Source organism: Marmota marmota, unplaced genomic scaffold (genome assembly GCF_001458135.2).
Source record: "Marmota marmota marmota unplaced genomic scaffold, marMar, whole genome shotgun sequence".
NCBI lineage: Eukaryota > Metazoa > Chordata > Mammalia > Rodentia > Sciuridae > Marmota > Marmota marmota.
The window spans coordinates 19,485,996-19,512,384 of NW_026000241.1; the positions used below are offsets into that span (position 1 = coordinate 19,485,996).

The 26,389-nt window shown below is 35.5% G+C and overlaps 1 protein-coding gene across 7 annotated transcripts in view; it reads right to left on the reverse strand.

Annotated features, from left to right (window-relative positions):
* Fbxl2 (F-box and leucine rich repeat protein 2) overlaps window positions 1-26,389 on the reverse strand; it is a 95,331-nt gene that overhangs the window by 39,191 nt on the left and 29,751 nt on the right. For 4 of the 7 annotated variants that reach the window (XM_048794986.1, XM_015489536.2, XM_048794987.1 and 1 more), the window contains exons 3-5: window positions 20,103-20,157; window positions 19,770-19,844; window positions 9,501-9,595 (exon numbers count right to left, since the gene is read on the reverse strand). In XM_048794986.1, the coding sequence (XP_048650943.1) occupies window positions 9,501-9,595; window positions 19,770-19,844; window positions 20,103-20,157 (225 nt within the window). Of the gene's footprint in view, window positions 1-9,500; window positions 9,596-18,761; window positions 19,685-19,769; window positions 19,845-20,102; window positions 20,158-26,389 lie in introns of all 7 variants that reach the window. The other 3 variants (XM_048794990.1, XM_048794989.1, XM_048794991.1) reach the window with 2 other exon arrangements.

Below are 26,389 nucleotides of genomic sequence, written 5' to 3' on the forward strand. Positions count from 1 at the left end.
AAAAAAAAAAAAAAAAAAAAAAAAAAGATCTATGGGACACCATTAAAAGACCACACTTATATATACTGGGAACAGATGAAGGACTTCAGGTATAGGCTAAGGGAATAGAAAACTAATTTAAAGTAATAAGAAGCAGAAATTGTCCCCATTTTTGGGAAAGACATGGGAATCCAGGTACAGGAGGCATTTAGAACTCCAAATAGACATAACCTGAAAAGAACTCCTAGTGCAGAGTCACATCTAAAGGTAAACCCACTAGAATGACAGCAGATTTCTTAGTAGAAACTCTAATGGCCAGGAGGACATGGAATGATGCATGAAGCCCTGGAGGAGATGGGGAACCCACCAACCTTGATAACTATATCCAGCAAAGTCAACCTCCAACATCAAAGAAGAAATAAAGACCTTAAAAAATAAGCATAAATTAAAGGAATTCATGATTACTAAAACAGCATTATAGAAGATACTTGAAGGAATCCTACACATAAAAGAGGAAGCAAGACAAACAAAATCATAGAAAAGAATAAATCTTACTAGAAGAGAAAACCAGTAAATGAGAATTAGTAAGGATTAATTACTTCTAAGATGAATAATGGAGAAAGAAAAGAACGTAGATCATTCAAAACAACAAAATGACAGGAATTAGTACATATCTTTTAAAAATAACCCTTAAGGTAAATGGTCTTAATTCTCTAATAAAAAGAAGCAGACTGGATAGATGGATTATAAAACTAATCTTAACAATTTGCTATCTGCAAGAAACTTATATTGTTGGCGAAGATATATTCAGATTGAAAGTGAAAGGATGGAAAATGATATCCCAAGAAATGGAACTTGGAAGCAAGCAGGAGTAACTACACTCATATCCAACAAAACAGACTTCAAGACAAAATTATTCCTAAGAGACAAAGGTCACTACGTATCAATAAAAGGAATAATCCATCAAGAAGATTGTATTAGTCAGATTTTCATCACTGTGATCAAAACACTTGAGAACAACAACTTGGAGGAAGAAATTTTCATTGTGGGTTCATGATTTCAGAGGTCTCAGTTCATGGTTAGCCTACTCCATTGCTCTGGGCCTGAGATGAGGCAGGACATCATGGTAGAAGGGCATAGCAGAGGAAAGTAGCTCAGCTCATGGCAGTTGGAAAGCACAGAGACAGAGGCAGGAAGAAGTCAGGGACTAATACAGTCCCCAAGATCATGCCATCAGAGACCTACTTCCTTCAGCCATACTCCACCTGCCTACAGTTACCACCTAGTAGTCCACTCAGATTATTACTCCGTCAAATGGACTAGTTCATTGGTGAGACTTTAGCCCTCACAATCCCATCATTTCCTAAAAGCTCCACTTCTAACCCTTGCCACACTGGGGGACCATGCTTTCAACACATAAGCTTTGGGGGGACATTTCAGATTCAAACCATAACAAAGATATAATGATTATAAACACATATGCAATGAATTTTGGGACACCCAATTTTATGAAGCAAACATTACAGGACATAAAAGGAAAAATAGGCCCCAATACACTAATAGCAGTGACTTTGAGCACCTCTCTCACCAATAGAAAGATCATCCAGATAAAAAATCAAAAAAGAAACATTAGAGTTCAGCTACACTATAGACCAACTGTGTTTAACAGACATTTTACACAATGTTGCATCTAACAGTGACACAATACACATTCTTTTTATCAGTTCACAGAACTTTACACAAAATAGATCATATTTTAGGCCATAAAGCTAATCATAACATATAAAAAATAATTTCTTATATCTTATCAGATTATAATGGGAATAAAACTAGAAATCAACAGTAAAAATATGTAAAGACATGGAGATTAAACAATACATTTTTGAAAGAACAGAGGGTCACTGAAGAAATCAAAGGAGGGAATTTAAAAATTCTGAGAATCAAATTAAAATGCAACATAGCAGAATCAATGGAATAAAGTGAAAGTAGTTATAAGAATCAAGTACACAGTAATAATGTAGACTCTAAGTACATACATTAAAAATATAGGGGAGACATCAAATAAAAAAAATCAGTAGAAGGAGGAAAAATAACAGATCATAGCAGAAATAAATGAAATAAAGACTGAAGAATAATGTAAATATAAAGACTCAATGCAACAAAGAGTTGGTTCTTCAAAAAGATAAATAAGATTGACAAACCCTTAGCCAACTAATCAAAAGAAAGAGATGACCCAAATAAAATTAAAGATGAAAAGGAGATATTACAACAGATACCACTGAAAACAAGAGGATCCTTAGGGAATAAGGGAATATTTTTTAAAAAACTATATAAACTGGAAAGTCTAGGAGAAATGAACAAATTTCTAGACACATGTGACCTACCACAATTAAACCAAGAGGATATTAAAAAAAAAAAAAACCCTAAATAGATCTATAATAAGCATTGAGACAGAAGCAGTACTAAAAAGTCTCGCAACATAGAAAAGCCCAGGACAAGGTGGCTTAATTGTTGATATATATTTTTTTTAGTATCAGGAATTGAACTCAGGGGCACTCGACCACTGAGCCACATCCCCAGCCCTATTTTGTATTTTATTTAGAGACAGGGTCTCACTGAGTTGCTTAATGCCTCGCTTTTGCTGAGGCTGGCTTTGAACTCACAATCTTCCTGTCTCAGCCTCCGGAGGCTCAGGTGTGTGCCACTGTGTCTGGCTAACTGCTAAATTATCAGACTTTTTTTTTTTTTAATTCTTATTACCTTTAATTTTTTTCCACTCACAATTTTTTTTTTAGAGAGAGAGAGAGAGAGAATTTTTTTAATATTTATTTATTTAGTTTTCGGTGGACACAACATCTTTATTTTTATGTAGTGCTGAGGATTGAACCCAGCGCCCCGCACATGCCAGGTGAGCTTGAGCCACATCCCCAGCCCAACAATTTTTTTTAAATATTTATTTTTTTTAGGTATAGATGGACACAACACAATGCCTTTATTTTTATGTGGTGCTGAGAATCGAACCTGGGTCCTGCCCTTGCTAGGCCAGCGCTCTACCGCTGAGCCACAATCCCAGCCCCTCAGAATTTTAAAGAAGAATTAAAACCAACACTCCTCATTCCATAAAATAGGAAGGGAAGAACTCTTTCAAACTTGGTCTATGCCAATATTATCATGCTAACAAAACCCGATAAGTGTATGTGTACACACACACACACACACACACACACACGCACACACACACTATAGCCCACTAACCCTGATGAAAAAAGATGCAAAAAAATTCTCAATGAAATACTTACAAATCAAATCTAACAATACATTTAAAAGATTATACACCATGATCAAGTTACTTTCATTCAAGGGATGAAAGGATGGTTCAACGTATACAAGTTGATAAACAGCACATAAAAGGAATGATGAATAAAAATCACACGATCATCTCAAGAGAAGTAGAAAAAATCTTTGGTAAAACTCAACATCACTCCTTGATAAAAGCCTGAAGAAACTAGATCTAGAAGGAACAAACCTCAATATACGAACAGCTATATATGACAAACCCATAGCCAACATCATACTCACTGGGGAAAACTGAAAGCATTTCTTCTAAATTTAGAAAAGAGACAAAGGTGTGGACTCTCATCATTGTCATTCAACATAGCACTTAAAATTGCAGCCAGAGCAATCAGAGAAGATAAAGAAATACAAATAGAAAAGGAGTAAGTTAAATGATCCCTGTTTAGAGATTTTGATTCTATACTTAGAAGATTCCACCAAAACTATGAGATGAACCCAACCACTATGTATAACTATAAAGCTCTAATTAAAAAAAGCAAAGTGCTCCACTAAAAGACTTAGAACTGATAAGCAAATTAAGTAAAGTACCCGGATACAAAAATCAACATAAAAATACACCAATAATGAACTTGCTGAGAAAGAAATTAGAAAAGCCAGCATTCAGAATTAGCCTGAAAAAACAAAAAATCTAGGAATAAAATCTAACCAAGGAGGTGAAAGATCTCTATAATGAAAACTATAAAACGCTAAAGAAGGAACTTGAAGAGGACACTAAAAGATGAAAAGAACTCATGTGTTCACAGTTGGGAGAATTACTAAATGGGTCATACTACTAAAAGGAAGCCACATAATTAATGCAATTCTTATCAAAATACCAATGATATTCTTCAATAGAAAAAACAATTCTAAACTTCATAAGGAAGTACAAAAGACTCTGAATATACAGTAATCCTGAGCAAACAAAGTGATGCCAAAGGCATCACACTACTTGATTTCAAAACCACTACAGAACCATAGTAACAAAAATAGCATGATTTTGGTAGACCAATGGGACAGAAGAAGAGAGACCCAGAAATAGACCACACATCTTCATCCAATTAATTCTCAACAAAGGTGTCCAAAAAATACCTTTGTTGGAGAAAACAACATGTTGGAGAAAAAATAGCCTTTCAACAAATGGTGCTGGGAAAACTGGATACCTACATGTGCAAAAAAGAAACTAGTTCCTTATCTTTCATTCTGTACCAAACTCAATTCAGAATAGATCAAAACCCTTCAGTGAAAACCTGAAAGTTTAAAGCTGTTGGCACAAATATATCCCAAATATGACTCTAATAGCTCAGGAAATAGCAAGAATTGATAAATGGGATTACATCAAATTTAAAAGCCTCTACACAACAAAGGAAACAATCAATAGAGTGTAGAGACAACCCAGTGGGAGGAAAATCTTTGCCAACTAATTAATCTGACAGAGCATTAATATCCAGAATACACAAAGAACTAGAAAAATCTAACACCAAAAGAATAAGTAATCCAATCAGTAAATGGGCAAATGAGCTTAAACAGATACTTCTCAGAAGAATTAAAAAAATCACCAGTAAACATAAAAGTGCTCAGCCAGGCACAGTGGGATAGGCCTGTAATCCCAGTGGCTAGGAAGGCTGAGGTAGAAGGATCACAAGTTCAAAGCCAGCCTCGGCAACTTAGTGAGGCCCTAAGTAACTTAGTAAGATGCTGTCTCAAAAGATAAAAAGGGCTGTGATGTGTCTCAGTGATAAAGCACCTGGGTCAATCCCCAGTACAAAAAAAAAAAAAAAGGATATTACATTAGTTATCAGGAACCAAATTTTTCAGTATAAAAGAAAAAAAAATCAAACTAAGTTACATAAAAAGTCTTGTAATCAGGAGTTATATAGGAAATATCTACAACTGTCCATTTTGCTGAGAACATAGAACTGCTGTAAAAATTAAAGTCTATTTTAAAAACCTGTAATCTCCCATTTGAATTGGAAATACTAGGATGCACTTAACATTTGCTCCCCACCCCCTTTCTAAACAAGTATATTTCCTAGCAATACCCAATTGTTAGAGTCTATAAACAAGTCAAGATGGCGCCTGGCATTTTGCAGAGGGAGTGGTTTGTGAAGTAACACCAGCAAACCATTAAGTGTGGAGATTCCTTATTGGTTGACTGCTGTATCTAGTTTATGTTAATTAAGATAAGCTGTGTGTAATGTATATATACCCCTCCGGTCCTACAATAAACGGCTCCCACTCCTGCTGTATCAATCTATACAAGTTGCTCGTCAACCCCCGGTTATTTTGCTACAGCCGGACTGCGGCACCCAATGCAAGAGCTTAGAAATGATACTAGCCAGGAGGCAAGCTAATTTAAGCAATCTAACCTAGTAGTGATCTAGCACCTAAACTGTGATCTCTAAATATTTCTCCTTACAGGAACCAGGATGACTTCTTCATAAAGTTAATCTAACACTGTAGTAGAATATGTACAAAATAAGCCAAAAAATATATAAAAAATTATGGTCACATCAAAACAACAGATGCCAGTTTGAAGGGACTCCAACTGGCTAAGATGGGATATTTTGGTGCAACCATTTTGGAAAGCAATACTGAGATTCCTCAGAAAACATGGAATGGGACCACCATTTGACCCAGTTATTCCATTCCTTTGTAGAGCTGTGCGTGGACTGTGTTGCACATCATAGCCTAATGAGGGAATAAGTCTGGCATTGGGAACCTCCCATGGCACCCCCACAAGGATTGACTGCCTGATGCAGGTGAACTTCCCCCTCAAGCTCTGCCAAAGATCCCACCCAGCACCTGAGATGGGTGTGACCTGCCAAATGTCAATCAACCTACTGACTGCAAGATATCAGAAGCAAGACTCTGCCCTTGAAACCTTATCCCTACCTTTGATGAACCCCCTTAAATAAACCACAGGAGCCATCTTTTCTTTGTCTAGTTCCAGCACCCATGTGGACTAGATCTATCAGGGGCTTCGCTTATGTAAATATATTTCTGACTATTTGTGTTTTGTTCTTCACTAATTATTTACGACTTCAAGTTTTAGGGTGGCTTACACCCTCCTTGGCAAGAAGAACCCCCCAATGAGACACTGGCCATTACCCCCGTTACTCCTTGGTTTATATCTAAAGGACTTCAAATCAGCATAGTACAGTGACATAACCACATCAATGTTTATAGCAGCTCAATTCACAATAGCCAAACTAAGGAACCAACCTAGATGCCCTTCAACAGATGAACAGATAAAGAAAATGTGGTATATATACACAAAAGAGTATTACTCAGCCTTAAAGAAGAATGAAATTATGGAATTTGCAGGTAAATAGATGGAGATGGGAGAATATCATGCTAAGCGATATAAGCCAATTCCAAAAAACCAAAGGACGAATGTTTTCTCTGATATGCAGATGCTAATTTAAAACAAGGCAGGGGGACATGTAGGGAAAAATAGAGATAATCTGGATTAGACAGAAAGGTCAGAAGGATAGTAGAATGAATCAGACATTATTACCCTATGTACATACATGATTACATGACCAGTTTGATTCTACATCACATATAATCAGAAGATTGAGAAGTTATATTCATTTATATATGATATATCAAAATGCATTCTATGGTCATGTTATAACTAATTAGAATAAATTTTTAAAAAAAGGAAAAAAAGGGACATTTTGAGCATGAAAAGACCCCTTACTTTGATAAAAAATAAAATCATTTTCTTGGGGCTGGGGATGTGGCTCAAGTGGTAGCACGCTCGCCTAGCATGCGTGAGGCACTGCGTTCGATTCTCAGCACCACATAAAAATAAAATAAAGATATCTGGCTGAGGATGTGGCTCAAGCGGTAGCACACTCGCCTGGCATGCGTGCGGCCCAGGTTCGATCCTCAGTACCACATACCAACAAAGATGTTGTGTCCGCCGAAAACTAAAAAATAAATAAATAAAATAACTATTAAAAAAAAATCATTTTCTAAAAATATCCAAATTCATAATAAAATTCTCACCTACCCAAAACAAAAGCTTATTGGTCATGCTGGAAGGTTTTGGGGTATCAGCTCATGATTCTAATAACTCATAAGTAAAGTGAAAGAATCTAGCATCTATCTACCTTGCTTTTGCTATATACTTTTTCAGAGTAACCAACTGGTCAGGGGAATTCTTGGTGGAAGAACCATAATTAGTAAATAAAGAAGAAATGATGGAATTGAAAAGCTGCCATTTTGTGATCCTTGGTGAAATTATGACTAGGCAACAATCACCAACGACTGCTGAATCATCATCTGATGAAAGATGAGGAACTTTCTAGTGGAGAGATGGAGCTGATGACTCCACGGTCCAGGTCAGTCTTAGCATCACCCAGGAAATGATGTCTTCCCACCAAAAGAGTTGAATCCATCCAGCCTCTCGCTCTAACCTCTCCAGAGCTCTAGCTCCACCTATCCACAGAAAACATGAGGGAGGGTACATGCCAAAAACCACCACAAATCCAAAATGTAGGAAATTCCAAGACATTCAACCCGGATAACTTGAACAAAGAAGGGCAACATAATAATAAGCGATGTTACACACTAGAGACTTAAGAAATATGTCACACACAGTAAAGGGAACTTATTTTTAGATCTTGATTCAAACACAAGAGCTGTGTATAATACCATAATTCCTCAAGAAATTAGAAGAACAAGCTAAATACAAAGCTGGGTGAAGGCAGGAAATAAAAGATTAGAGCAAAGATAAGTGAAACAGGGAATAGAAAAACTGTGCAAAAAATAAGAGTTGGATTTTTTTAGAGATCAATAAAACTGACATACCTTTAGCTAGATTAACCAAGAAAAATAAATAATGTCAGAAATGAAAGAGTGGCATTATAACTGATGCCATAGAAATAAAAAACATTGTAAGAGAATACCATGAAAAGCTGTATGCTGATATTTGGGGTAACCCAGAAGATACGAATGTACTTCTAGAAACCCAAAGCCTACCAAGACTGAATCATGAAGCAGAAAATTGAAGAAAGCCAGGTGCAGTGGCATACACCTATAATCCCAATAACTGGAGAGACAGAAGCAGGAGGATTACAAATTTAAGGTCAGCTTGGGCAAATTAGTGAGATCCTCAACAACTAAGCAAGACCTGCTCAAAATAAAAATATAAAACGGTCTAGAGGGCTGGGGTGTGGCTCAGTGGCAGAGTGCTACCTAGCACCGGTGAGGCACTAGGTTCCATCCTCAGCACCACATAAAAATAAATGAAGAAAAATAAAGGCATTGTGTCTGCCTACAACTAAAAAAAAAATTATTTTTTAAAAAAAGGTCTAGAGATGTAACTCAATGGTAAAGCATCCCTAGAGTCAATCCCCAGGATAAGGGGTGGAAAAAGCAACAATAGAGACCACAATTATAAAGACATGAAGGTTCTGATCATGTCTGTCTTCAGAAACCTCAAAGAACATATTCTTAATAATGGTTTGTTGTCAGATGCTGTGGCACATCTGTAATCTCAGCAATTTGGGAGGCTCTGGTAGGAGGATCACAAGGAAAGCCTTTCTCAAAATAAAGTAAAAAGTCTTGGGATGGATATAGCTCAGTGCTGGAACACCCCTGGATTCTGTCCTCAGTACCACCCCAAAAAAAGGGGTAGTGGTGGTGGTGGTTGCTAACATTTCCAATGCTATCCAGTGCAGGTGTATGTGTGTGTGTGTGCAGTTAGTTGGACAGGTATACTGCTAACTATAATAAAATGAATGTAATAATCACATCCTATCAAAAGTAGCCAAAATTCCGCTAAGCAAATTTTTTCCTCAATTTTGTATAATTTGATAAGAAACCAGGAAGATGAGAAAGTGAAAAAGGGACTACAGGAGAGGTGAATGAATAACATTATTATGTGCCAGGCACTCCACATGTTATCTCACGTAATGCCCACGACACTCCTATGCATGACCTGTAACTACCTCACTATGCAGAATAGAGAATTGACAAACAGGTGAACTTTATCCCACAGGTCACATCCTTAACAATAGTGGAGCTTACCTGCTATTCCAGAGTTATGGTTCTCTCAATACTCTACAAATTACCACTGAAAGAACTTAGAAGAAAAATATATAATATACTTAGTTTCTTTTTGCTAACAAAAATGTCAGCTACAAGCTGCCATGACAGAATGGATGGATTTGACTTACTTCAAAGAGGAATCCCCAACACCAATGCAGCCTCGCAAGCTGAGCTTTCTCAGGAATCCACCACATCTCTTTGAGATATTTTCTACCACTCGACCCTTGAATGGAGAAAATTGGAAAAAAGTATCATTTTTTCATACTGCTTATCTAATAACAAAATAACCAGAAATCTGAAAACTGAATATATGTTTCCAAGTATAACAAAATATTTTGGAACATTCCTCCAGCACTTCAGTTCTATCCCTAGTGCATAAAAGGACTTGCAAGCATTGCAACACATTTCAGAGTAATCTTTAAAAGAGCCTGTGTATGCCTTTTGAAAGTCTTAGCCCTGGGGTTAGGCCTCCTCTACCCAGTGCTCAATGCCATTCCATCAATCATAAGGTTCTTTGAGGTCAGTTGTGGGAACACTGGCCACTGAGCAAGATCTAAAAGTTGCTTAAAAAGGGAAATCCTACTTTAGCAAAAATTACCACTTTAAAAGTATGGAAATATATTTTAAAAGCTCCCCCATTCTCCTTAGCAGTTCCTTATTATAATATATTTGCTTTAAAAAAGGAACTTTTGCTGAGTACTAGCAGAGAGATCATAGGAGGCAAAAAAGAACACTGATGAAGCACTTGCAAATATCAAGCAATAATTCCACACTTTCTTGTACTTATTATGGCTCCTTTAATGTACATATAAACCTCACGGACTACTACTACATAATAGAGGGAAGGAAGACTATGTTTGGTGTGTAGAAGATCCCTTAGGAGCCCTTAGATCCCTTGGAGTTACAGCATCTTGTGATTAAACTCAGTGGCAAACTAAAACAATCCAGGCCAAGCAGGACTATTAATGGACAAGATTCTTCAGGAATGAAGGGCTGGGTCAGAAAGACCAGGGGAACTGAGGTGTATGTGAAGGCAAAAGGAACACAGAATGAGCAGTGGGAAAAGGGTCATTATTTACCCCTACCTCTGAAATAATAACTAATTAAAAGTAATTATTAACCCCTACCTCTGCAAATGAGGAAATGTTTAAAAAGGCTACTATTGTTTTTCAATCAGTATGCGCACTTTGCAGAACACTAACACCAATCTTAGCACTGAGGTGTAAGCACTATGAATTCTCTAGGATGCAAACTACAGGATCATCAAAATGGGGCTCATGCACACTGTTACCTGGCTAACATCTATCTCAATTGAATTAAAAATCCAAATTTTGATACCGCTACCATGAATTATGCCTTGTTGAGGGCAATTTAAGTTAATAATATTTTGAAACAAAATTCTAGACAACTGCAGAATCTTTTTCACAAGGGAAAAAAGGATGATGACTTGGAAATCTAATACTTAAATAGCTAACAAAACAGCAAAATACTCATCAATGCCTTCAATTGAAGCACCCAACATATTTTTCCCATTGCAAATTGGTTATATTTATATAACTTTCTAGTCCTCTTTGGAGCAAAAATTTTTGTACTAGAATTTAAAAAATTACACAATGTTCTGCTCTGTTGTTTCCAACTAAAAGGAATAAAAGAACAAATCCTTTCCAAACACAATATTCCACACAACTTATCTATAAGACAGTATGTTGTAAGCATTCATTTTAGAATGAAGGGCTTTAGAAAAAAAATAAGGCCTAAAACTGGTTCAGAAGATCCTTACAGTTATGACTTTCAGATAACATACTACTTGTTTGTCATTCTTGGTCATGTAGAATCTTTAATAACTATGAAGATTGATGACAAATATCCAAAATTCAAAAGCATGGAGAATGCCTAACTTCAGAAAAACTATACGTATTCAGGAAAGTGTGACACTTGACCCCTGGATGTTTTATTCTGAGACCTTTTGAGTCATGCTGGTCCCTAACACACTGTTCAAGTTACTTATAACACTCTTCTCTCTTTCCCCCCCATATTTTCTATTAGTGCATTATAATCATACATCAAGGTGATATTTGTTACAAATTTGTACATGCACATGATACTACATTATAATTTGGCAAATATCATTTCTCTTCCCTCCTCTCTCCCCGCTGGTGTCTTTCTACTAATCTCCCTTTGATTTTCATGAGACACCCCCGCCACACACACACACTTTTCTTTTCCTTTTCCCTCTCTAGTTCCCACATATAAGACATGCAAATCTCATAATTTAGAGTGGTATAGCTGGTTCATGTGGTGGTTGAGGAACCTCCATACCGATTTCCATAATGACTGTACTAATTTACAATCTCACCAACAGTGTAAAAGTATTTATTTTTCTCCACATTATCTCTAGCAATTGTTATTGTTTGTATTCTTTTTTTAAAAAAAATTTTTTTTAGTTGCAGATGGACACAATACCTTTATTTTATTCATTTTCATGTGGTGCTGAGAACCAAACCCAGTGTCTCATACTTGCGAGGCAAGCCCTCTGTCACTGAGCCATAATCCCAGTCCCGTATTCTTAATGGTTGCCATTCTAACTAGAGATGAAATCTCAGTTTAGTTTTGATTTGCATTTCCCTAACTGCTGATGATGTTGAACATTTTTTCATATTTGTGGCCATCTGTATTTCTTTTGAGAAATGTCTGTTTAATTCATTTGGTCATTTATTGAGGTTTTTTTTTGTGTTGAGATTTTTGAGTTCTTTATATATTCTGAACATTAATCCTCTGTCAGAAAAGTAGATGGCAAAGACTTTCTCCCCTTCTATAGGTTCTCTCTCCACATTCTTTTTTTTTTAATATTTATTTTTTAGTTGTAGTTGAACACAATACCTTTATTTATTTATTGTTACATGGTGCTGAGAATTGAACCCAGGGCCCCGCATGTGCTAGGCGAGTGCTCTACCGCCGAGTCACAACCCCAGCCCACTCTCCAGTCTTAATTGTTTCCTTTGATGTACAGAAGGTTTTTAATTTGATGCCATCCCACTTATTAATTCTTGGCATTATTTCCCAAGCTTTCCTGAGGAGTCCTACTGAGAAAATTACTGCTTACACCTATATGTTGGAGCGTTAACCCTAAATTTTCTTCAAAGAGTTGCGGTTTCTGGTCTAATTACGTCACTTAACTATTTTCAGTTAACTTCTGTGCAGGGCAAGAGATGAAAATCTATTCTCATTCTTCTACACACAGATAGCCAGTTTCCCCAGCACAATTTGTCTTTTCTACAATGTATATTTTTGGCACATTCTATTTAGGATCAGATGATTGTACATGTGTGGGATTGTCTCTGTGCCCTCTATTCTGTTCCTTTGGTTTATGTGTCTAATTTCCTGCCAGTACTATGCGGTTTTTATTACTGTAACTCTGTAGTATAATTTGAAGTCAGGTATGGTGATGCTTCCAGCATTGTTTTGTTGGCTTAGAATTGCTTTGGTTATTCTTGATCTTTTATTTATTTTTCCATATGAATTTTAAGACTGCTTTTTCTAGTTCTCTGAAAAATATAATTGGTATTTTGATGGGGATATTACACTGAATTGCTTTTGGTAATATGACCATTTTAACTATATTAATTCTGCCTATGTATGAATATGGGCTGTCTTTCCATTTTCTAAGGTCTTTTAAAATTTTTTTTTATTTGTTCTTTTTAGTTATACATGACAGTAGAATGCATTTTGACACATCATATATAAATGGAGTATAACTTCTCATTTTTCTGGCTGTACATGATGTAGAGTTATATAGGTACTGTAATCATATATGTACATAGGGTAATAATGTCCAATTGATTCTACTATTTCTATTCCCATGCCCCCTTCCCTCCTTTCACTCCCCTCTGTCTAATCCAAAGAATTCTGAGGTCTTCTTTCTTTCTGTATTCTAAAGTTTTCATTGTAGAGGTCTTGCACCATCTTGGTTAGATTTATTCCCAAGTATTTCACTTTTTTGAGGCTATTCTGAGTGGGATTGTTTTCCTGTTTTGTTTTGGTTTTTGAAAATTGGTTCTTTGGTCACATATAACATTAGAATTCATTTTGACATAATTATAAAAGTATGGAATAAAATTTGTTCTAATTTAGTCCCTAGTACTTACCCTTTCTCTTCCTTCCTCCCTCTTCCTTTTCCCTTCCCCCTACTCTACTATTCTTTCCACTGCTTATAGCTTTTTATAGTCTTGTGGATGTACATGATGGTGAGATTCACTGGGGTATATTCATATATGTACATAGGAAAGTTGTTCAGATTCATTCCACTGTCCCTATTCCATCCCTGCTTTCTCAACAGATTCATTATTGGTATATTCAAGAAAGCTATTGATTTTTGTAAATTGATTTTTATAATTTGCTACTTTGCTGAATTTGTTTATTAACTAGTAGTCTTCTGGTGGAAGTTTTTGGATCACCTAATTATAGGATCATATCATCTGCAAACAGTGTAATTTGACTTCTTCCTTTCCTACTTTTAATCTCTTTTACCCATAGGACATGTCTCTTTTATCTCCTCCTTTTGCCTAATTGCTCTGGCTAGAATTTCTACTACTATATTAAATAAGAGTCGGGGAGAATGGACATCCTTGTCTAGTTTTTAAAGAAATTTTTTTTAAAGAAATGCTTTTAGTTTTTCCCATGATGTTGGTTTTGAGTTTGTCATATGCAAGCCTTCATGATGCTAAGGAAAGTTCCTTCTATCCCTAATTTCTTCAGTTACTTTATCAAAAAATGTGTGCTGAATTTTGTTGAAGGTTTTATCTGCATCTATTGAGATGACCGTATGATTTTTATCTGTAATTCTATTTATGTGGTGAATTACAATTTGCCTATGTTAAACCATCCTTGCAACACTGGAATAAAACTAATTTGGTTATGATGTATAATAGTAATATTTCTGAATATGATTTGCTAATATTTTATTAAGGACTTTTGCATGTAAGTTCATCAGGGTTATGGTTTGTACTTTTCTTTCTTTGATATGTCATCCGGTTTGGTATGAGGGTGATACTGGTTCCTTAAATTCATCCTGTTTCATGGATTAACTTGAGGAACATTGGTATCAAGTTATTCTTTAAAAGTATGTAGAATTCAGCTAAGAATCCATTTGGTTTGGGGCCTTTCTTTGTTGGAAGGCTTTTTATTATTGCTTCTAGCTTACTGCTAGTTATTGGTCTCTAAGTTTTCTTTGTCCTCTTAATTTAATTTTGGGAGGTCACATGTGTCTAGAAATATATACATCTCTTCTGTTTTCTAATGTATTGGAATGTAAGTTTTCAAAATAATCCCCACTGATCCTCTGGATTTCTGCAATGTCTGTGGTGATTTTTCCATTTTTATCTCTAATTTTATTGATTTGGGTCTTCTTTTTCTTTTGGTTAATTTGGCTAAAGTTTATCAATCTTCTTTGTCTTTTCATCAAACCAAATCTTCATTTCATTATTCCTTGTATTGTTTTTTATTCTCTATTCCAATGATTTTGGCTCCAATCTTAATTATTTCTTTCCTTCTACTGGTTTTGGAATTGGTTTGTTCTTGTTTTTCAAGGGCCTTAGATGTATCATTAGGTTGATTATTTGGAATCTTGCTGATTTTCTTATGTAAGCACTCATAGCTATAAACTTTCCTCTTAGAAATGCATTCGTAGTGTCTCAGAAGTTACAGTATATTGTATCACTAGTCTCCTTTGATTCTAAGAATTTTTAAAATTTCTCCCGACTTCTTCTATAACCCATTCATCATTCAAAAGTGTATTAGTCAATCTTCATATGTTCATAGTTTCTGCAGGGTTTTTTTGGGCATTGATTTCTAATTTTGTTCCATTATGATAAGATACAAGGAATTATGTCATTTTTTTTTTTTTTTGTAGTTGCTAAGTTGCTTTGTGGCTTAAAAATGTGGTCTAGTTTAAAGAAGTTTCCATGAATACCTGAGAAGAAAGTGAATTCAGCTATTGTTGGGTGAAATATTTTATAGATGTCTGTTAATGCCATTTGATTTATAATATTTTTTAGGTCTGTGAAGAGTCTTGACTGAGTTTATGTCTGGATGACCTATTGGTGTGTTGAAATCACCCAGTATCATTGGACTGGAGTCTATGTGAGTGTTTGAGTAGTATCTGTTTATACACTTAGGTACACCAAATATTAGGGAATAAATATTTATTATTATTTTATCTTCTTATTGGATTGTTTCCTTTACCATACTAAGTGACCATCTTTATCTTTTCTGATTAATTGTGGCTTGAAGTTTTCTTTGTTGGATATGAGAGTAGCTGCTCCTGCTTGTTCTCAGGCTCTATTTGCATTGTATATCAATTCACCTTTAGCCTATGGCTGTCTTTGCCTGTGAGATGAGTCTCCTACAAACAACATATAGTTAAACCTTGCTTTCTAATCCATTCTGCCAGCCCATATCTTTTAATTGGAGAGTTGAGACCATTTACATTCATTGTTGTTATAGGGAGATGTTTATTATGCTTTGCCATTTTGATTTATTTATAATGTTTAATTTGGTCTTGTATCTCATTTGCTTATTTTTTTTTCACGTGAGATTTGTCAATTTGTGAACTCTTGGTTTGATTTTTTAATTTCTTCTGTGTGTAATATTTAAGTGTTTTCTGTAATTGGCTTAGTAGTCATGAACTATTTTAGTTTCTGCTTAATCTGGGAAGGTTTTTATTTTGACTTTGATCTGAATGATAGCTTTGCTGGGTATACTTATCTTTCAGGGCCTAGAATACATCATTCCATGTTCTCCTTGATTCTTAGAGTTTGTGTTGAGAAATCAAAATTAATTCTGATTGGCTTGCCTCTAAATGCAAACTGATGTTTTTCTTTTTTAAAAAATATTTTTTAGTTATAGATGGATGCAGTATCTTGTTTATTCATTTTTATGTGGTGCTGAGGATCAAAAGCAGTGCCTCACATGTGCAAGGCAAGCGCTCTGCCACTGAGCCACAACCCCAGCCCATGTTTTTCTCTTGAAGATTTAAAAATGTTCTTATTGTCCTGAAGAGGTTATCCATGCCATTAACCTGCAGCTCACAATTCTCTCTTCCATTCTTATAATTCTTAAAATTTGTTTTTAGTTTTTGTTTTTGGTACTGGGGATTGAACCCAGGGTCACTTAACTACTGAGCCACACCCCCAGTCCTTTTTATATTTTATTTAGAGACAGGGTCTTGATAAGTTACTTAGGGTCTTGCTAAATTGCTGACTGGCTTTGAACCCCCAATCCTCCTGCCTCAACCTCCAGAACCACTGGAATTACAGGTATGTGCCTCCATGCCTGGCTAAAATTTGGCTTCTTAATGTTGTCCCAGAGTTCCTTTATATTCTGGTCATGGTTACTTATTTTCTTTTATTATTGCCTGAATGTTCAAGGCTGGCCACTTCATTATAGCTCTGAGATTCTGCCTTTACCTTAGTGTACTCTGTAACAGAGACTTTAAACTGAACATTTTATTTGATGTATTGTGTCTTTCATTTCTGAGATTTCTGTTTAGTTCTTTGTCAATATTTCTATCTCCTTATTGAATTTCTTATTTCATATCCTGTACTGACTTCTTGAATTTATTCAGTTGTTTTTCTGTGTTCTCTTGGAATTCACAGACCATTTCTACAACGCTTTTTTTTTTTTTTTATTCTTCATCCAAAGTCTTTGGAGTCAGCTATTGATGAATTATGATATTTAGGAAGTGTCATGTTACCTTTTTTTCATATTTCTTATATTCCTATGTTGAGTTTATACATTTGTTTGGGATGGATTTACCTTCCACTCTTACATGTGGTCCTTTTTGGGACACAGTCTTTGTTTGACAATTCCTACATTCTTTAATAGGTGAGTGACCTTAGTAAGTTACTCTACTTTTCTATGCCTCAGTTTCTTCAATATGGTGTTTTTAAGAGGATCAAATATAGTAGGATATGTAAAGTTCTTAGAACAGTGCCTAGCTCACAGTAAGGAGTATTAATGAGTTCATGCTGATCCTTGGCATTTTCCTTCTTCCTCAACTTACCCATAAGGACACATCTTTGAGACCATCTCTTTATTCACAGAATGCTTCCTAGGCTGAGTATACAGATGTTTAAAGACTATGAGAAGATCATAGTCTTGGTTCATAATTCAACTTGGATTTAAGGTGCCAGCCCCAAAGGGAAACTAATGATATGAAACTAGACTGAAACCCTGATGCCAGCTATTTCAGATTTTCACATGTAATTGTTAACACAACTAGCAAACCATAAACCTGTCTCCCCTTTACTGCACACATTCTTAAGTATTTCCATGATGAAAATCAGAAGTCAGCTAAAATTCTTCAATCAAGGTAGTAATATTTAATTGAAACTGTATTTCATAATATCTAAATTTAAAAGTTCTTAGTGTGCTTTCCAAAAAGTTGTATAGTTTGGGAAAAATCATCTAAACTGAGGAGATACTAAGCACTACAGAAAAATACTTTGCCAAATTCTTTCAAAAAAATTCTTTTTTTTAAATATTTTTTTTAGTTGTCAATGGATATTTATTTATGTATATGCGGTGCTGAGAATCAAACCCTAAGCCTCACATATGCTAGGCAAGCACCTCACCACTGAGCCACAATCCCAGCCCAACAATGACTCTCATGACCAGCAAAAAATGACATTTTGAGAATTTACATTCTTTTCAACACCACTAAGTAAACACAATGAACAAAGATTTAGAGATTATCAATTTGAAGAGGAATTACACTGGCTGGTATGGAATACTGGCAAATTTGGGTTGGGCACTTGTGATAATTTCTATTACGTCTGGAAAGAACATTAATGAACACTTAATTTAAGGACCACATTCTAAACTAGTAACTAGAACTTTTTTCCAGATGGACATGAATCCCTGAGGTTCCTGCCCCTTTCCAAGCTCAGAGCATGATAATATGTGAGGAACCATGGGGTTCTAAAACCAACTGTGAAAAACCCTGTGTTCTGCCCCATGTGCTGAGGTTACTGCTCCACTGGTTTAAAATGGGAGCCAAAGACTGTCAAACAGCAAGTAACCTAGAGAAGGAGAAAGGAGCCAGCCACAGTGGCACAAGCCTGTAATCCCAGTGACTCAGGAGGTAAGGTAGGAGAATCATAGATTGAAGGCCAGACTGAAAAACTTAACTGAGACTCTGTCTGAAATAAAGGACAGGAGATGCAGCTCAGTGACAGAGCACCCTTGGCTCATTCCCCAGTTCTGGGAGTCGGGGAGGGGAAGAGAAGGTATGGGGGAGGAGTAAAAGGGCCTATAATTGGCCATAAGCTCTTCCAACAAGTTAAGTAACTAGCAGGAAATTGCTTCATTGTTAAACATAATCATTTTCTTACCCATCAAAGCACAAACACCTTGGTAAGACACTCTGAGAACCTTTAACATGAGTGAAGTGATTTAAGATGCAATTCCACTCTTGTTACTGAATTGTTTAAAATGGAAATAAGTAAGGTTTTACTAACATTAAGTAGACAATAAACTTAAGTATCTTAAGACTCTCAGACCAGCACCCAAGACAATTACTTTGTGCAATGCTCTTTATTACTCCACTCCCTTACTATTTGGTTAGAAATTTGATATTTTAAATTAAATTACTTTAAAATGATTTCCTCATGTAATCAGGTTTACTACCCTTAAATAGAGATTTTTTTTTTTTTTTGGATTTCCACATAAATATGTAGAATCTGGAATTTTACTTATATTTATATATGTATATTACACACACACTTAATATATTCAGTGTATGTATATATGTATACTATACACACACACATTCCCCCAGCCCCCAGCCAGTGCTGGGGCCTACACCTAGGGCCTAGTGTTAGGCAAGTACTCTACCACTGAGCCATACCCCACCCTGGCATTACAAAAGGCTTTAAAATTACTTTACTTATTTATCTTACAGATAATAAAACAGAGGCACTGAGATTGTATGGCTAAGTGCCAGAGCTGATGGGACACTTCAGAAGTCAGCCTCACTCTCTGGCTTTTGTTCCTGCCCTTTCTCCATTCTTAATGCTGAATTACTATTCCCAGTAAATCTTTCAGATGAAGCTTCCTAAGGTTAAAGCACTAAACCAGGTGTTAAGGATGCAGGTGTGATGCTTTAAAAAGCTGAGAGTAATAGATTATAAACATGATTCAGGGGGAAAAGCAATCTGTTACTGATAAAGAACAAAAGTAAAACACAGTGGAATTTTGGTCTTCATGTATGCACATATCTTCCAAGTTTTGTTTTTCTGTCTCTCTCTTCTAAATGCTGCAAAATAAAAAAACAGAAAAGAGGAAACTGTTTGTTTATCTTTTAAAAAGTCTTCTGTCTAAACCAAAGTTAACTAACTTACCTCTACATCTGTTTGAAAGTTAAAAAGATCTATTCTTTGCCAGTTGCTTCCATCCAGGGCTAAGATGTTCCAAGCCTGGGAGGTAGGTAGTAAAAGAAGAGGGATGGGGGTGAAAGATTCATTTACTGAGAAATAAATTAAAGAGGGTCTTGACGCAAACTTTCTATTTCCAAACTTTAATTTTCAATGTATCAAGTTAATAAAACAAATATTAAATTATGATTATATTAAATATGAGATAAATTTTAATTTAATGGTTTATTTGAACTAAAATTCATCTTTAGACTAATAAAACCTGATATTTATTGATTAAAAATCTAGTGAACACTCTACCTTGGAAATCTGTGCACATCGGCACAAAGTTACTATGTCCAAGAAGGAAAATATTCTGGAAAAAAAAGAAAAAAAAACACAAAATGAGATAGTGTTAACATTGTAGGATAATTATACTGTGAAAAATAAAATTTAATGCATTTTCTGGATATGTACATTTTTCAAGATTCTTCAATTTGAAACACACAAGTACACAACAATTTTACATCCCTACTGTGAAATATTAAATGATTACATGCTCATAAGCTGCTTCAGACACCTATACAAATTCTCTTAAAACAGAATTCATTAAACGTTTATTTCCCTTGTTCTCAGAAATGAACATGAGAAAGTAGACCCTAACTAGTTCTATTCAAAAGCCAGCTTGCTCATTTCCCAGGAAGCGAACCTGGTGATAACTAAATCCTTCTAATTCTAATGTCCCTGACACACAGCACAAACCCCTCTTTAGGTGGTAGGTGCACCAAACAGGCTCAGATGTTTGAGCCTCAAATAACATGGCTCCCAAAAGCTAAATGATAAAACCCATTTGGTTTGATGTATTTGTTCATCATTTGGCAGAAAGATGGGGCTCATTAGTTCAAACAGTCTATAAGTGACCAGTTTTCCTGAGCAAAAGTCAAGAAGCCACAGGGAAGGGGGAAAAAAGAGAAGCAAACAAAAACCAGGCTGACTTCTGTAAAGCCTCTTAGAGGAAGCAGTAGCTGCCAGTGTGCAGGGGCCTGAGTGAGGTCCTACATTCTGGCAGTAGAGAGGAGCTGCTGAGTGGACAAATAGTATATGCACTGAGGTGCCACCAAGTGCCTGCTGGAAACACAGTGGGGCCAATTCTGTGCCTCGATTTTGGTAGTCGTGAAAGGTAAGTAAGAGTCTATGCCATGTGTGTGGAAGGGGGAGAGAGATGAGATGGCAAAAGGCCAACTATAAGGTTCCTAAATATTTTTCAAAGGAAAAATCAGTGGTGAATTAAAAAGTTTATGGACTCAGGGATGGATAGCAAAACCCTGAAATGCCAAAGCACTGTTTGCTACAAGATGCACCCACAAGCAGCACATGGGACTAGAGACTGCACAGATGTCATTCTACAATAAAGGCTTTAGTAAAAAGTAAGAGACAGAGGCATAAAAAGGGCTGTATTAACCTCGAAAGATTAGTGGATTTCTGTACAGAAGAAAATGCTGGTGACTAAAATACATGTACTTAAATATTTATATTAAATGTATTCCAGGTATCTACAATCATTCATTGACTCTATGGGAATATATCCTGTCCAGTCCACAGGCTCTCCTACCCCCAAAAGCCATCTTCCATGTCATATGACCATTCCACAAGCAGCCACAACTGTCAATCCCCTAAAAAACTAACCACCAGACATAGATACTAGTCAGGTACAGTAAAACCACATTTCATGACAGGTTGGATTCTAAAGAATAAGATGAAAGTGGAAAAGGAGTTGGCTGAGTTTCCCTAGAAATTAATTAAAATTGTACCACCTTGGAGGACTACCAATTTTTGGTAATAATAATAGTTAAAATTGTTTTTGCATTATGTGCCATCCATAGTTATCTTAGTCATTACTTGACAAAATGTTACAAGGTGTATATTACTATAATCTTCATTTTACAGATAAGGACACTGAGCCCAAAGAGATTAAATTATCTGACCAAGCCACATAAGACAGGGTGGAGCTAGGATTTGAACTCAAGTGGTTTGGCTGGCTACAGGGTCCAAATCCATGATTTTGGAAAGTTTAACCCCCAGGATTTTATTTTATTTTAACCCCAGGATTGGGCTAGATGCTATTTCTTCAAATGTGATGACCCAATAAAATAGTTTTCATTAAGTGAGCCTGGAGACACACAGGAACTAAGAAGTGGAACAGAAATTCATATTTCTCATCTCATGTTTACTACTTGGTGTTATGGTTACTGAATGAAAATGTACATTGCCTGAAGTATTTATATTATCGCCCCCCCCACGTATACCTTTAAGCTGAAAGCAACTGAATTTATACAAATAGGCATGATGAAACTCAAAATGCCAAAATGCAGACTAAGCCAATTCCAGACTCATATTTTGATGAACAAATGTAATGCTCTGAATTACAAAGCCAGGGATACTAGTAATATAAACAGCTAAAGGAATAGGAAACAATTCTGGCCCCTCTAAAACACCTTTTTCATGGAAATTGCTTCCTACTCAAATGTAATAATCATGTCTTCACGAGGCAAGCATTGCCATAGCACCCATGGGCTTCATATTCTGTTCCACAAGCTTATCTTTGCATTAGTAAAGTCCTATTTTAATTAATATAACTTTTTTGATATTTATTTTTTAGTTATAGGTGGACACAATATCTTTATTTTACTTCTATGTGGCGCTGAGGATCAAACCCAGTGTCTCATGCATGCCAGGCAAGCACTCTACCTCTGGGCCACAACCCCAGCCCATCTTTATATCTTCTTTGGTCAGACATCTATTTAGATATTTTGCCCATTTAAAAAATTGGGTTGTTTTCTTACTACAAATTTTAAGAATTCTTTATATATGCTGGACACCAGTTCTTAATTAAATAGGTTTGGTAAATATTTTCTTCCTGTCTGTGGTTTACCCTTTCATTTTCTTGACAATGTCTTTGTATGAGAGGTTTTGGTTTGTTGTTTAGGCAATGGGGATTCAACCCAGAGGTGCTTTCAACTAAGCCACAACCCCAGCCCTTTTTCTTATTTACTTTTTGAGACAGGGTCTCAGTTGCTTAAAACCTCAATAAGTTCCTAAGGCTGGCCTCAAACTAGCCTCAGCCCCCCGAGTTGCTGGGATTACAAGTATGTGCCACTCGACCCAGCCTAAGAGGCTTTTAATGTTAACAAAGTTCAACTTATATTTTCTTTCATGAGCTGAGTTTTTGATGTTGTATCTAAAAACTCACTGCCAAATCCAAGGTCACTTAGACTATGTCCTATGTTTTCTTCTAGCAGTTTTACTTTACTTTTAGATAACCCACAACATTTTGAGTTGGATTTTATGAAAGGTACAAGGTTTGTCTACATGGAGTTTTTCTTTTCTTTTTCTCTTTTTTTTTTTTTTTTTTTGCATATAGATGCCCAATTGTTCTAACACCATTTGTTAAAAAAACATTTCTCCATTGAATTCATTTTGCTCCTTTGTCAAAGATAAGTTGGATATATTTTGTGACTCATTTTTTACTCTCTATTCTGTATCAATGATCCATTTGTCTATTCTTGTAACAATGCCACTCCTTGATTTACTGTAGCTACTACCAAGTCTTAAAGTCAATTAGCTTTAAGTAAAGCTTCCTTTGCTTTCTTTCAGTATTGCAGTGGCTTTTCTGGGTCTTTTCCTTTTCCACATTAACTTTGGAATCAGTCTGTCAGTATTTACAAAATAACTTGGTAGTATTTTGACTGGGACTGTGGTGAATCTATAGACCATCTTGAGAAAAATTAACATTTTAACAATATTGAATCTTCCTATCCATGAAAATGTAATACCTCTCCATTTGATTTCATTGGTTGAATTTATTTTTACTGGTATCATTGATTTATTAGAGTTTTGTGGTTTTCCTCATAGATCTTATAAAATTTTGCTAACAGTTGTACTTAGGTATTTCACTCTGGATGGTCATATAAATAACTTTGAAATTTTAAATTCCAGTAATCTACTATTGGTAATATAGGAAAGTATATACTTGTGCATAATTTTGTGTCCTATAACTTTGCTATAATTGCTTATTAGTTACAAGAGTGAGTTTGTGCTTTTGATAAAGAAACAAGATCATTAGTATTGTAGTTTCTGAGAGTCTGGATTTTACTGATTGTACCCTGTACTCTTGTGGCATAACATTCCTCTGGCCTTTGGATTTCCTGTAAATTGATAATTGGATAATACTGATGAGTTTCAGATTAGACTTATATGTTTGAAAAAGACTTCTTTATAAATGACATACTTTTCATCAGGAGGGACATGTTTGGTTATTTCTCCTTTAATGACAGGAAGCATTGAAGCTCAAGGCGTAGATTTATTTACTCTCTGAGGACATTAAAAAGGTGACATTCTGTTCATTCTTTTTGTATTTATTAGCTGGAGAACCTCAATAAGAGAAATAATATCAATTGGATGCAATAGAGCACACCTGTAATCCTAGCAATTTGTGAGGCTGAAGCAGGAGGATCTCAAGCTGGAGGATAGCTTGGGCAATTCAGCAAGACCCCCGTCTCAAAATTAAAAAGTGGGGAATGAGGAACTGGGGACGTAGTTCAGTAGTAAAGTGCCCCTGGGTAGTAAAAGCAATTTAAATATTTTATTTTTTATCAAAATGACCATTTTGGCCAGTGGGAATTTCTTTGATTTGAATCCTGAGTACTCTGACACAATACTTTCAGTTTACTTGGTGTCCTAACATCTCATACATAAGCCTCCAACCTAGAATCACCATTTCTGCAAGAAGCTCTGGTTTCTTTCTGTGGAAAACAATATTTTAAAACCATAATCTGGATGCTAAGTATGCACAATGATACCAAATTGGTAATTACTGTGAAGTATTTTCAGTGGCCAGATCTGAAATATGAATACATCTACATTATTTTCTATTGAGATATAAGACACATCTGTTAAATTGTACGAATCCTAGGTGTAAAATGTACACAAATACTTAGGAAAACACTTCCCCATTCATGATATAGAATATGTTCAACCTTAGAAGTTTCCCTTTGGACCATTTATATGCCCGCAGAAGTAAACAAAATACACCCTAAACACTTTTTTTTTTTAAAATATATTTTTAGTTGTACATGGACACAATACCTTTATTTATTTTTACATGGTGCTGAGGATTAACCCAGTGCCTCACACATGCCAGGCAAGCATTCTATCTCTGAGCTACAACTCCAGCCCCTCTTCTAACTTTTATCAAATATTTAACTGATGTTGCATTTTACATAAATGGAATCAAACACTACGTGGTCTTTGATTTTCCCTTTCACTCTCTTTAGGTTGTTGTTTATTTTATTTTTTGCAGTACTAGGAGTTGAACACAGGGCCTGATGCATGCTAGGTAAGTACTCTACCACTGAGCTACATCCCTAACCTTGTCTTTACTTCTTTCATTTAAAATTGTGTGGTATAGCCACATGATATATCAGTTTGTTCTTTTTATTGTGCTGTAGTGTTCTATTAATCAATATAATTACAATATATCCATTTTGTAGTTAAGCAACATTTAGGTTATTTTGCTACTGTGAATGAAACTATTATAAATATTCTTGTGGACTTTTTCCAATAGATATATACTTTTATTTCACTTGGATTTATACCTAGGAGGAAATTGCTTGGATAACAGGTTAGAGTATGTTTACCTTTAGTACTTATTGCCAAAAAATTTCCAAACTAGTTGTGCCAATTTGTCCTACCATGAATAATTTATGAGAGTTCCAGTTGTTCCATACCTTTACTAATGCCTGGTACTGTTGTCTTTTTAGCACTAATTTTCTGGTAAATATATAATCATATCTTATTAATCAAAATTTATTTCCCTGAAATGAGCAGTGATGTTGAGTACGATTCATATGATTATTGACCATTTGAAAGTCTTTTGTTGGGAAGTGTTCATTTTCAAAACTGGGGGGGTTCTTATAGATTTTTACTTCTTTATACATTTTGGATATGAACACTTTGTTGGACTAGGATTTTGTCTCTAAATCCATTTTCCCTTTCACTCTCTTAAGGTTGTTGTTTGATGAACACTTTCTTATTTTTAGTAAGTCCAATTTTCAATTCTTAAAATAGTTGTGAAGACACGGTAGTGTCTTGTTAAAGATTTGTTTGTTTACTGTAAGGTTATGAAGATATTCTATTATTCTATATTTTCTTATAGAATATTTATTGTTTTACCCTTCACATTTAAATCTATGAACTACATCAAACTACTCTTTGCATATATTCTGAGGTAGGTACCAAGGTTCTGTTTTCTCATTTTTATGATTACTCAGTTGACCCAGCATGTTTACCGAAAGGCCACCCTTTCTCTATGGAACTGCTGATCCTCTGTGAACTCTGTACACCACTGGCCTATGTAGCCTACGTGACCTTAGTAGCCATTATGACCTGCTTAACATCTCTGGCCTGAGTATGCTCTATGACCTGAGTAGCCTCTATGATTTGCAAAGCCTCTATGACCTATGTAGCCTTTATTGCCAAATTAGCCTAAAAGACCTGAAAAGCCTCTATGACTTCAGTATTCTTTATGACTAGTGTAGCATTTATGGCCT